The sequence below is a fragment of the Natator depressus genome, chromosome 1 (assembly GCF_965152275.1).
Source record: "Natator depressus isolate rNatDep1 chromosome 1, rNatDep2.hap1, whole genome shotgun sequence".
NCBI classification, from domain to species: domain Eukaryota; kingdom Metazoa; phylum Chordata; order Testudines; family Cheloniidae; genus Natator; species Natator depressus.
Window position 1 is genome coordinate 56,129,852 of NC_134234.1, and position 12,750 is coordinate 56,142,601.

The 12,750-nt window shown below is 40.9% G+C and overlaps 1 protein-coding gene across 1 annotated transcript in view; it reads right to left on the bottom strand.

The window, feature by feature from the left end:
- RNASEH2B (ribonuclease H2 subunit B) overlaps positions 1–636 on the bottom strand; it is a 46,346-nt gene extending 45,710 nt beyond the window's left edge. The window contains exon 1 of the mRNA XM_074957064.1: positions 540–636. Within this exon, the coding sequence (XP_074813165.1) occupies positions 540–636 (97 nt within the window). The remainder of the gene's footprint in view (positions 1–539) is intronic.
- Positions 637–12,750: the final 12,114 nt, after the last annotated feature.

Below are 12,750 nucleotides of genomic sequence, written 5' to 3' on the forward strand. Positions count from 1 at the left end.
AAGTTCATGTTACAGAAAACAATTCCCTGATGTTTGGCTATATACATTTATACCCTTAAAATTATGTTAACCTACGTTCATTTTAATTTTCCTTGATTTTTTTTTTAACCTAAGGAGGGACAGGGACATAGGAAAAGCCAAGGGCCGTATTACGGCATGTGCTGCAAAGCAGAAATCACTGGAAAGTTCTGCTTATAAACTGATGGCCTGATATGGTTCCACAGTTATTCTCTTTAGGACCTTACAAACTACCCACGCTACCGGATTTGCAGAATTCACCAGCAGAGTTTATAACTCCCGCTGTTTGTGGTTGCTGTGATTATAAAATCCACTGGAGCTGGCTGTGTTTGTTATCTCTGCCAGAGCATCTATATCTCAAACAGAATTGGTTACTGTGTTGAAACCTGTCTACAGAGAAAGTTTTTCATTTGGAAAATATTCTCTGTAAATATTAGCAACAATAATAACTTGGGCCTTGATCCTGGAAAAACGTAAGCTGTGCTCAAGAATATCTAAAGAAACCGTATATCCAGTTTTACCAAAGCAGTCCTGATTTTTTGTATGATGTCCTAGGATCCCAGGACCTTCTTTTGGGGCACTTGAAATGTCCTGGTTTTTCATTTCATCAATGAACATGCTCATTTTTTAAAATGTGTTTGTATCAAAGGTAGAATTTGTTCTGTTTACCAGCAACAGTCTAATGAAAAGCGTTCTTTGTGATGCATAGTGTTTGGAGAGAAAAGTTGAATGGGTGTAAACTCTGTCAAGGCTGTTATTTTGCTCAAAGTGAATGTTAACACTTGTTCAATATTTCATGATAAATTTATTCTCAACACTAAATTACTGCAAGAACTCCTCTGCTCCAAGAAATATGAGCAACTTGAGTCAGAAGCTGGCTGTAGGGGGCACCAGCACACATTGTTAAGAATGTACTTTTGCCTCTTGCATGAGTGTTTCCACCAACCTAAAAGATATAGCCACAAAAGTGTCCGGTTTTTATTCTGAAAATACGGTTACCTTAGCCTTATCTTCAGGATTTCAGGGGATTTCTCAGACCCCTACCATCCTGAGGAGTGCTTTAAAAATGCAATGCCTTTTGGTGGCCCAGACCTCACAGATGCAGCAGCCAAAAAATTACACTGAATAGAACAGATATGCAAACAGGGAAAGATTAAGAATGAGCTCTCAAAACTGGATACTCTCATAAAAAACCAATCTTCCACACAAACTTCCTCGTGGCTGGACTTTACTAAAACTAGACAAGCCATTTATAACACACACTTTGCTTCTCTACAAAAGTAAAAGGACATTAAACTTTCTAAACTACCACATGCCACAAGGGGCCACAGCAATGGTTCCCTCAACCCACCCAGCAATATTGTTAACCTATCCAACTATACTCTCAGCCCAGCAGAAGAAGCTGTCCTATCTCGGGGCCTCTCCTTCTGCCCCTCCACTCCCACGAACATGATACAGTTCTGTGGTGACCTAGAATCCTATTTTCGACGTCTCCGACTCAAGGAATATTTCCAACACTCCTCTGAACAACATACTAATCCACAGAGACCTTCCTACCAACACTACAAAAAGAAGGATTCTAGGTGGACTCCTCCCGAAGGCTGAGACAGCAGACTGGACTTCTACATAGAGTGCTTCCGCCGACGTGCCCGGGCTGAAATTGTGGAAAAGCAGCATCACTTGCCCCACAACCTCAGCCGTGCAGAACACAATGCCATCCACAGCCTCAGAAACAACTCTGACATCATAATAAAAAAGGCTGACAAAGCAGGTGCTGTTGTCATCATGAATAGGTCGGAATATGAACAAGAGGCTACTCAGCAGCTCTCCAACACCACTTTCTACAAGCCATTACCCTCTGATCCCACTGAGGGTTACCAAAAGAAACTACAGAATTTGCTCAAGAAACTCCCTGAAAAAGCACAAGATCAAATCCGCACAGACACACCCCTGGAACCCCGACCTGGGATATTCTATCTACTACCCAAGATCCATAAACCTGGAAATCCTGGGCGCCCCATCATCTCAGGCATTGGCACCCTGACAGCAGGATTGTCCGGCTATGTAGACTCCCTCCTCAGAGTCTACGCTAACAGCACTCCCAGCTATCTTCGAGACACCACTAACTTCCTAAGGTAACTACAATCCATCGGTGATCTTCCTGAAAATACCATCCTGGCCACTATGGATGTAGAAGCCCTCTACACCAACATTCCACACAAAGATGGACTACAAGCCGTCAGGAACACTATCCCCGATAATGTCACGGCAAACCTGGTGGCTGAACTTTGTGACTTTGTCCTCACCCATAACTATTTCACATTTGGAGACAATGTATACCTTCAAATCAGCAGCACTGCTATGGGTACTCGCATGGCCCCACAGTATGCCAACATTTTTATGGCTGACTTAGAACAAGCTGCTTCCTCAGCTCTCGTCCCCTAATACCCCTACTCTACTTGCGCTATATTGATGACATTTTCATCATCTGGACCCATGGAAAAGAAGCCCTTGAGGAATTCAACCATGATTTCAACAATTTCCATCCCACCATCAACCTCAGCCTGGACCAGTCCACACAAGAGATCCACTTCCTGGACACTACGGTGCTAATAAACGATGGTCACATAAACACCACCCTATACCAGAAACCTACTGACCGCTATTCCTACCTACATGCCTCCAGCTTTCACCCAGACCACACGACACGATCCATTGTCTACAGCCAAGCTCTATGATACAACTGCATTTGCTCCAACCCCTCAGACAGAGACAAACACCTACAAGATCTCTATCAAGCATTCTTACAACTACAATACCCACCTGCTGAAGTAAAGAAACAGATTGACAGAGCCAGAAGAGTTCCCAGAAGTCACCTACTACAGGACAGGCCTAACAAAGAAAATAACAGAACGCCACTAGCCGTCACCTTCAGCCCCCAACTAAAACCTCTCCAACGCATTATCAAGGATCTACAACCTATCCTGAAGGACGACCCATCACTCTCACAAATCTTGGGAGACAGGCCAGTCCTTGCCTACAAACAGCCCCCCAACCTGAAGCAAATACTCACCAGCAACTACATACCACACAACAGAACCACTAACCCAGGAACCTATCCTTGCAACAAAGCCCACTGCCAACTGTGCCCACATATCTATTCAGGGGACACCATCACAGGGCCTAATAACATCAGGCACACTATCAGAGGCTCGTTCACCTGCACATCTACCAATGTGATATATGCCATCATGTGCCAGCAATGCCCCTCTGCCATGTACATTGGTCAAACTGGACAGTCTCTACGTAAAAGAATCAATGAACAAAAATCAGATGTCAAGAATTATAACATTCATAAACCAGTCAGAGAACACTTCAATCTCTCTGGTCACACGATTACAGACATGAAAGTTGCGATATTACAACAGAAAAACTTCAAAACCAGACTCCAGCGAGAAACTGCTGAATTGGAATTCATTTGCAAATTGGATACAATTAACTTAGGCTTGAATAGAGACTGGGATTGGCTAAGTCATTATGCAAGGTAACCAATTTCCCCTTGCTTTTTCCTACCCCCCCCCCGCCTCTCCCCCGCCCTGTGCCTCAGACATTCTTGTTAAACCCTGGATTTGTGCTGGAAATGGCCCACCTTGATTATCATACACATTGTAAGGAGAGTGATCACTTTAGATAAGCTATTACCAGCAGGAGAGTGGAGTGGGGGGAGAGAAAATCTTTTGAAGTGAAAAACACCCATTTTTTCATGGTCTGTGTGTATAAAAACATCCTCACTGCATTTTCCACTTTTATGCATCCGATGAAGTGAGCTGTAGCTCATGAAAGCTTATGCTCAAATAAATTAGTTAGTCTCTAAGGTGCCACAAGTACTCCTTTTCTTTTTGCGAATACAGACTAACACGGCTGCTACTCTGAGAACAGATATGGACAATTCTTGAGTTTAATTATTGTCTTTATTCTCATAAAGTAAGTGATGCATTATTATTAGTCATTATTATTAGCAGACAACAGCTTCTTGGACAGATTTGGCTATCAATGTAGTCACCTACAGAGTGCTCTCTTGCCTTCAACAATTTTTTTGCCTAGAAATCTGGTAAATAGAACCAGTGACCTTAATTTCTACAAACTGAAGGCCTCATACCCCATATGGCTAGCACACACACACACACAAAGAATTTATATCCTGCAAATTCTTGGACAGATAAGCTATGATAGAAGTATCAAATTTGCTGCTCTTCTGTAGTGAGGGATCTATAATAGTGCTAGTCAGTAACCCCATTACAAAAGTCTGTATTATAATTATATTATACTTCAAATTTAGAAAAAAATACATTTTTAAGGCATTTTCCACCTATATGAGAGAGAAACTCAGGCCAGTAAGAAGAGAATTAAAAGTCATCTTGTAACTCCTGGTGAATATATATTGTTAAAGCAGATTACAAATTCAAATAAATAATTCTATTAATTTTAAAGGAATGTCTTCCAAAGAAATATGAGCTGGGATGCATTTTCTTCCACATCATAGAATGCTGCTCACTGCGGGTGTTGTCCAAAGTTCCACCCACAAGTTTATTGGTGGCGGACACTTAGTAACAGCTCTTGAGGGCCAGGCACTTCAATAAAAACTCTCCCTGATTCCTAACATTCCTGTGGTCATTCTTCACTTTTCTTCCAAGCTTTCCCCTGTCCATTTTGAGTGGGAGGATGTTGGCATGTCTCAAATTACTCTTCTCAGGCAATTTTTCTCTACAGTAAGAGTTGTGTCACGTGAGAGCAGATAACAGAGACTGTATATAAAAGGCCCACCTGATTACCCCAACCTGCCAGAAGGAGCTAAAGGAAAGTTAATCTCCATTACATTCTCATCACTGAAATTTCTCCCCATTCATGCTGTCATAGTGCAAAGAGCTACTGGTAGGCAAGTCCCAGCCATAATGCTAGTGTTCTGCCCCAAGCCAAATTCCTCCTCCTCAAATTATGTCCAAAAATGAGTGGATTGTGATACAGATGAGATATAAATGAAACAGTTTAAAACACCTAAAGAGAATTATTTAAATTACTTTCCTTCAAAACTCTTCTCTTAGTCTTTCCCCAATGATACTCCGACATCTTTGAGTGTTGTATACCAGGATCAATTTCAACCATAACCTTTGCTCTCCCCCTGGAGTAATGCACATCGAGTCAGACTGCCTGTCATAGTTCCAGGGCTAGCTGCACCCCTGACCCCTGCACCTCTGACCCTCTTTTAATGTACCCTTCAGGTGACTGGCCTCATGATTCTTCCACTCTTAAATGGGGACATGGGTTGACTGCTCCGTGTATACCAACCATTTATCAACCTGTTGGTTTGACTGGGTTTCGGGCACCTGCATTTCAGGAACCTGTGACCAGTGATATTGACCAACAGACTTCTTGAAATACAGCTTTTTTATTAGGGAGTTGGAACAAAGCATTAGAGAAATAAAGATTTTAAAACAACAAACAGCCTATGCTTGTAGTTAGTTTCACTTAATCTTACACATCATTACACACAAAATTAGATCAGCTTTTGTCTTAAGTTACTGGAACAGAGCAGAATCAACTTATATTCTACTAGCGAGTCCCAATCTTCCCTACCTTGCCTCTTTGGGACTCTCAATCTGCTTCCCCCAGTTTGACCAACCCTGTTCACGCTGGTTACCGTGCTCCCCCTGGAGAGCTGGCTAGAGTCATTCAGGCTACTTGCGCTAGCATAGCCTCTTAATGGCCCTTATGTGTAAGCTGTTCGGTGACTATTAGAAAGGGCCTCCTTCCTCTTTTCCTAAGTGGGATACATCCGTAGAGTGAAATATCCATCCCCATTTATTGTACAGACAACCTTTGTACTGCCAGACCAAGAGACAGAATAATCACCCAAGAGCACCCTTGCATTTGTCCCACTGCCTATGATAGTGCACAGTTCAATTTTATAAATGGATACAAAGGTTTTGCACATGGATGATCAGAACACTTTTTAAAGTTAAATGCAAAGCTGATCTGAGGCCATCAATAGAATATATTTAGATTAAAAACTATAAATACAGTTAAAACAGACTATTTGAAGATTCAGTGTCTTCTTACTCTGAAACGTCTTGCTTACTATGGACCCAAATGGCAAAATCCACACTGACTTCAGTGGAACAGGATTAGGGACAGTGTCCTCAGTCCAGGAATCCATGTTTCCAGTGAAACAGTTGATGCAAAAACAAACACCTGAAGTACAACAGGCAAGCAATCCCCTCAAGTTTTAGTGGACTGTGAAACTGTAGCTCTTAAAGGGAAAACACTGAGTCCTGATCTCAGAATTCAGCATGCAAGTGATTTTCAAATATTATTTTAAAATAAATTTGTGTGGCTTTGAAGTCAGCATACATACTCCACTTTAGATTAGGACTCTTCAGGTTAAAAACAGTTGTGCCAAACTCGGCTCTCGGGCCAGCTCATACTCCCTAGTTCCATGCATGGCAGGGACCGTTGGCTTATTTCTTACAAGAAGTGGGGTTTAAATACCTCTGTCACCATTTCTCCCACACTCCTGTCCCCACAGAGGTATCTTCATGCAGATTCGTGGTCCTGTGATGGCGGATGCGGTAAAGACCGGCAAGCCCGTGAGAGAGCCACCTAGAAGAGTAAATTAACCCACCTTCCTGTCCTGCAGAAATAATAGTAATACAGCATAGGGCTTGTATCATCTTTTCATTGGCGCCTCCCACCCCCAAACAGGGGGCAGCTGCAGCCAGGAGGAGGACATGGTAATGTTGCTCCATTGGACTTATGCTGCCAGAACTGGGGCAGCTGTTGCTGGGGGCTAGGGTTGGTGCAGAAGCACATGCTCTCCACACAAATGACCTTGGTCTTCCATGGCTCCCTGCGGATCCATTATGTTTGGCTAGAGGGGACGCAGTATTTTCTATAGGGAGCAAACCCCAGCCCAGTGAGCCACAGAGCGGGTTATCTGTGAAGGGATCGTTGCAGAGATTTCTTCCCTTTGAGATCCCTCAGTCCCACAGGTTTTTCTATGAGAGGGGATGATGTGGGCTTCACAGGCATAAATCCAGAATAACTCAGCTGACTTACATTTGTGAGCCTGAAAACAGAATTTGAGTTTACAAGTTTCACAGTGCACTGTGAGGGAACTGGAGCTGCTTTGTAAAGAATTCAGAAGACTCTGTGTTGACCAGGTTATTGGTTATATGAATATGTTGGTTTAGTAACAGGGGTGTGGTCAGGAAAAATAAATAGGAAGGGAAACAATGACTCACAATAAGCCAACCTTGGTAAACACTTAAGGGTTGTTAGGAGACAGTGCTGGACTAGAAAAGACCTGGGAACATGAGATCAAAAGGACTATGGGACTCAAGAGAGAGGGAGGCAGCAGCTGGGGAGCTGCTCTGGGAAACCAGACTTACATACAGACATCCACTGGAGTGTCTGAAGAAGCTAGGCTTGCCAACATTATCATCGGGAATGGTAAGCTATCGGTAAGATAGACGTGGGGAGACTGTTTTAAAATCCTTTTTCTCTGATGCTTTGTTCCTACTGTTAAAATAAACAATACATTGGTTCAACAGGACTGTCTCATCACTACACCACTGGTCACAGACTTCTGAACGGAAGAACTGGAGGTGCCAAACCTTCTGGATAAACACGGTTGATGCACAGTGTTGGGAAACTGGATAATGAATTGTGTTAGTCAAATATACACTAAATATACACTAGAGAAATGAATATTATTATAGTATTATAGGAAAATATAAAGAATGTTTTGCTTTTTGTATGTGTTCCTGCTGATGCAGCATTTCAGAAGTTAGCTGAAACATCTTCAGGGTTGTGTTGTGTAAACCATGAAAGCTGGTGGGTGTGTCTGTGTGTGTGTGTTAGTTGTAAAATCTTGATCTGTGGAAATAGGGTGAAACAGAGTGTCATGAGGGAATTGTTAAACTCAGTTGTGCCCTGAACATGCTAACAAGCACATACCCAAGGCCACCAAAAAACAAAAAACAAACAAACAAACTAAAACCTACACAGACCAGTAAGATAGAAACAACTGGAGGGAGCCAGTGGGGTTAAGAACAAAGAATAGATGACAGAAGTAGGCAGATTAAAGTAGGTTTTTAGCAGGATAAGCAAAAATGGATTAGTTTGCATTAGTTATTGGGATTTATGTATAAGAATGTTTTAATTGGGGTTTAAAAAGGACATGTATAGAGATTAGGTAACTGATTAAACTGAGTCTGCCTGAAGTTGCAGAACAGGAGGTAAAAATAGGTGATTGGTAATAGGAAAGTGGTGAAGAAGACACAGGAAAGAACAGAGATTTGAAGAGTCATTTGAAAAGTTTCTTGCCTTATCTGTTTTTGCGTGTACATGTAATTCACAGGTGGTAATACCATTGTCTTAAAACATACAAAATAAAGCCTGAGCCTAAATTGGAGTGGATCTTGTTTGCAGCATGGGTCATTGAAGTCTTTAAACCATGATTTGACAACTTCAGTAACTCAATCAGAGGTTAGGGGTCTATTACAGGAGTGGCTGGTAGGGAGGGGGTGGTTCTATGGCTTGTAATATGCAGGAGGTCAGACTAGAATCTGATCATTATGGTCCCTTCTGACCTTAAAATCTGATTCTATGAGTCAGCCAACAACAAGGTACTCTAGCCTATGGCCTGGTCTAGGATGGGGAGAATTGTAGAATTCCATCCCAGGAAAGCCAAAGTTCTGAGGCCTGAAACCTGATGGGGTACATTCAGAGAAACCAGAGGTGCATTGTGACCTTGACATGCATCTTTAAGAAACTGCCATTCCACTCTTTAACCTAATGTTTTTATCTTTATTACAAATTAAATTTTCTTTCAACCAAAGGAGCCAGATTATGCTGCCTTTACTTGTATTGAGTAGCCCCTTATTCCACAGTTAGTCCCATTGGAATGCCACTTGGATGGCAGCATCTGGCCCATAGTAATCAGTATTCCTTTTTAAATGCTATGTATTTATGTCTTTTCTTCATTTACTGACTTTCAAATGTTAACTCTTAATTCAGAATGGTATTTGTATTTAGGGTGACCAGATGTCCCGATTTTATCGGGACAGTACCGATTTTTGGGTTTTTTTTTCTTAAAAAGGCTCCTATTACCCTCCACCCCATCCCGATTTTTCACATTTGCTGTCTGGTCACCCTATTTGTATTAATGAATCTATAAATGGTATTGGAACCAGCTATATTCTAATGTTACTACTACATCAGACTGGAAATCAGAAAGATCAGCTGAATTAAACATTGACTTATGAAGTGTTGTGTCTTCACTAATGCAAATTAGCCTACTATTTATTGAGAGCTGCTAAGAGATTATATTATGAATATATATAAAAACAGATTCCAGCCAAGAACAGTCTATAGATGAATTCTAGATGACAAAGGGTCCTTGCTGTTTGAAACACCTTTAACAATACTTTGTACCTTGAATGCAGATAACTAGAGAGTTGCCGTGTTAAGGTATATTTACAATATATATATTTGTTTAAACAAAGGGGCTGTGTGAGACGCTCTAGACAGATCAAGAAGTGTTGTCTTTGATATAACCCTTATCCAGAAAACCATACCAGAGACACAGATTTGGCAATAAAGCATCCCCTGTACTGGGCTTGGGAAGAAACCAAACTGATTACAAAGAAAGTCTGTAAATTGATTAAAATATGAAAGGGTAATATTAAACTTAAAGACTAAAGAACTTGTTCCATATCTTTAGAAACGTCTGCCTGAAGAGTAATATGCCTATAGTCTGAAACAGACATGTTATCCTCTGTCTTCTGGATGGGAAAAATCGAGGCATGTTTCATTTATTTGGAATATGACCTTGGGTCAAAGAGAGATTAAAAACGTAAGCATGAGGCAGTGCAATAGTGCTTGCTGTAACAGTTAAGTATTTGGACTCTAATGCCATCAGATCCTATAGCAATATATATATTAAAACTATATAGGATTTGCATTCAATTTCCAGGAAAATGTAATAGTAGGGTAAGGACAGGTATACAGATTATTCTGGGCATTGTTATATTGGGAATATACTTAGAAACATTAAATGTAGGTAATTACTATAGTTTAAAAAAAAAGAAATTAGTAGACATTTTTATTTAAACAGTGGATCTGCTTTAATTTCATCACTGATAATGCGGAGAAGACACTGAATGGAAATATAAGAAATTCTCATATAGTTCATGTTAAAACATTTTGTGAACAAATTAGAAACAATCTAATATTGTCTTTACCTGAAAACAATGTAGTTCAAAAAACATAGGAGTTTGAAGTATGCCCCAAAAAATTCTATTTGGTTGTGGGAACAAAATCTGCTCCATACACCACAAATCTGTTGAACAGATCAAAGCCTTTTTGAACAGGAGCTGCTGGAAAAAAATGATGCATACCAGTTGAAGTCAGCATTTTTATTATTCTGTTTCTAAATCATCTCAACATACCCAGACTGGTGAGTCGTAATTTCTCAGCCTCTCTCAGAATTATGTGTTTAATTTTGGCTAAATGCACAAGATCAGCAGAGATGCATGGTTATATGATTTAAAAGTGCTCAATTGTTTTGGGAGGGATACATCTATTATTAAAAGAGGAAAGTTGGAGAACAGCTAGTTCAAAAGGACATCAAGAGAATTTGTTTGCAATGTTGCTGTAGCTGTGTTAGTCCCAGGATATGACAGAGACAAAGTAAGGAAGGTAACATCTTTATTGGACCACCTTTTGTTGGTGAAAGGTACAAGCTTTTCAACTATATAGATGACCTGAAGAAGAACTCTGTGTAGTTTGAAGGCTTGTACAAAGAAATTATGTTGGTCCAAGAAATAATGTTCGCTTACCTTCCTTGTCTCTATCAAGAGAGTTTGAAATTAGAGGGCAACAAATTAGTTTGAATAAAATAAGAAGCAACTTGAACTATCACCCAAACCTCTATAAAAGTTTCAGTTTGAGTTCAGTTAATGTTTGAACAAATATTGAATTTTTCATTCTGTTTTTGTGCCCCTTTCCAGTTTAAGGTTCTGGCTGGCACAAGAAGCTGTAGTGATCAAATACTCAGAGATGATGTACTAATGCAGTGGCTCTCTAAATTTCCAGACTACTGTACCTCTTTCAGGAGTCTGATTTGTCTTGCATACCCCAAATTTCATCTCACTTAAAAACTACTTGCTTACAAAATCAGACATAAAAATACAAAAATGTCACAGCACACTATTACTGAAAAATTGCTTATGTTCTCATTTTAGCATATAATTATAAAATAAATGAACTGGAAATATAAATATTGTACTTACATTTCAGTGTATAGTATATAGCGCAAAATAAACAAGTCATTGTCTGTATGAAATTTTAGTTTGTACTGACATCGCTAGTGATTTTTATGTAGCCTGTTGTAAAACTAGGCAAATATCTACATGAGTTGATATACCTCCTGGAAGACCTCTAAGTAACCCCAGGATTACATGTACCCCTGTTTGAGACCCACTGTTGTAATGGCATAGTAGTTCTAACTCAACTGGAATAAGGAAGTAAAGGAAATCTCACAAGAAAGCCTCTTTCCAGCTTAGGTATATTGATTTAAGAGGTTTTGATAGTTTGAATAAGCATCTGAACTTCTGAGTGCTTCTCTGAAGTGAACCTTTGGAAGCTTTGGTCTGAAGTAAATCAGATGAAATTCAAGAAAGACAAATGTAAAGTACTCCACTTAGGAAAGAACAATCAGTTGCACACATACAAAATGGGAAATGACTGCCTAGGAAGGAGTACTGTGGAAAGGGATCTGGGGGTCATAGTGGACCACAAGCTAAATATGCGTCAACAGTGTAACACTCTTGCAAAAAAAAAAAAAAAGCAAACATTATTCTGGGATGTATTCGAAGGAGTGTTGTAAGCAACAGACGAGAAGTAATTATTCCACTCTACTCTGCGCTTATTAGGCCTCAGCTGGAGAATTATGTCCAGTTCTGGGCGCCACATTTCAGGAAAGATGTGGACAAATTGGAGAAAGTCCAGAGAAGAGCAACAAAAATGATAAAAGGTCTAGAAAACATGACCTATGAGGGAAGATTGAAAAAATTGGGCTTGTTTAGTCTGGAAAAGGGAAGACTGAGAGGGGACATAACAGTTTTCAAGTACATAACAGGCTGTTACAAGGAGGAGGGAGAACAATTGTTCTTCTTAACCTCTGAGGATAGGAAAAGAAGCAATGGGCTTAAATTGCAGCAAGGGAGGTTTAGGTTGGACATTAGGGAAAAACTTCCTATCAGGGTGGTTGAGCACTGGAATAAATTGCCTAGGGAGGTTGTGGAATCTCCATCATTGGAAATTTTTAAGATCAGGTTAGACCAGTGGTTCCCAAACTTGTTCCACCGCTTGTGCAGGGAAAGCCCCTGGCGGGCTGGGCCGGTTTGTTTATCTGCCGTGTCCACAGGTTTGGACGATTGCGGCTCCCAGTGGCCGCGGTTCGCTGCTCCAGGCCAATGGGAGCCGCTGGAAGCAGTGCGGGCCGAGGGATGTACTGGCCACCGCTTCCAGCAGCTCCCATTGGCCTGGAGCAGCGAACCGCGGCCACTGGGAGCCACGATCGACCGCACCTGCGGATGTGGCAGGTAAACAAACCGGCCTGGCCTGCCACAGACTTTCCCTGCACAAGCGGCAGAACAAGTTTGGGAACCA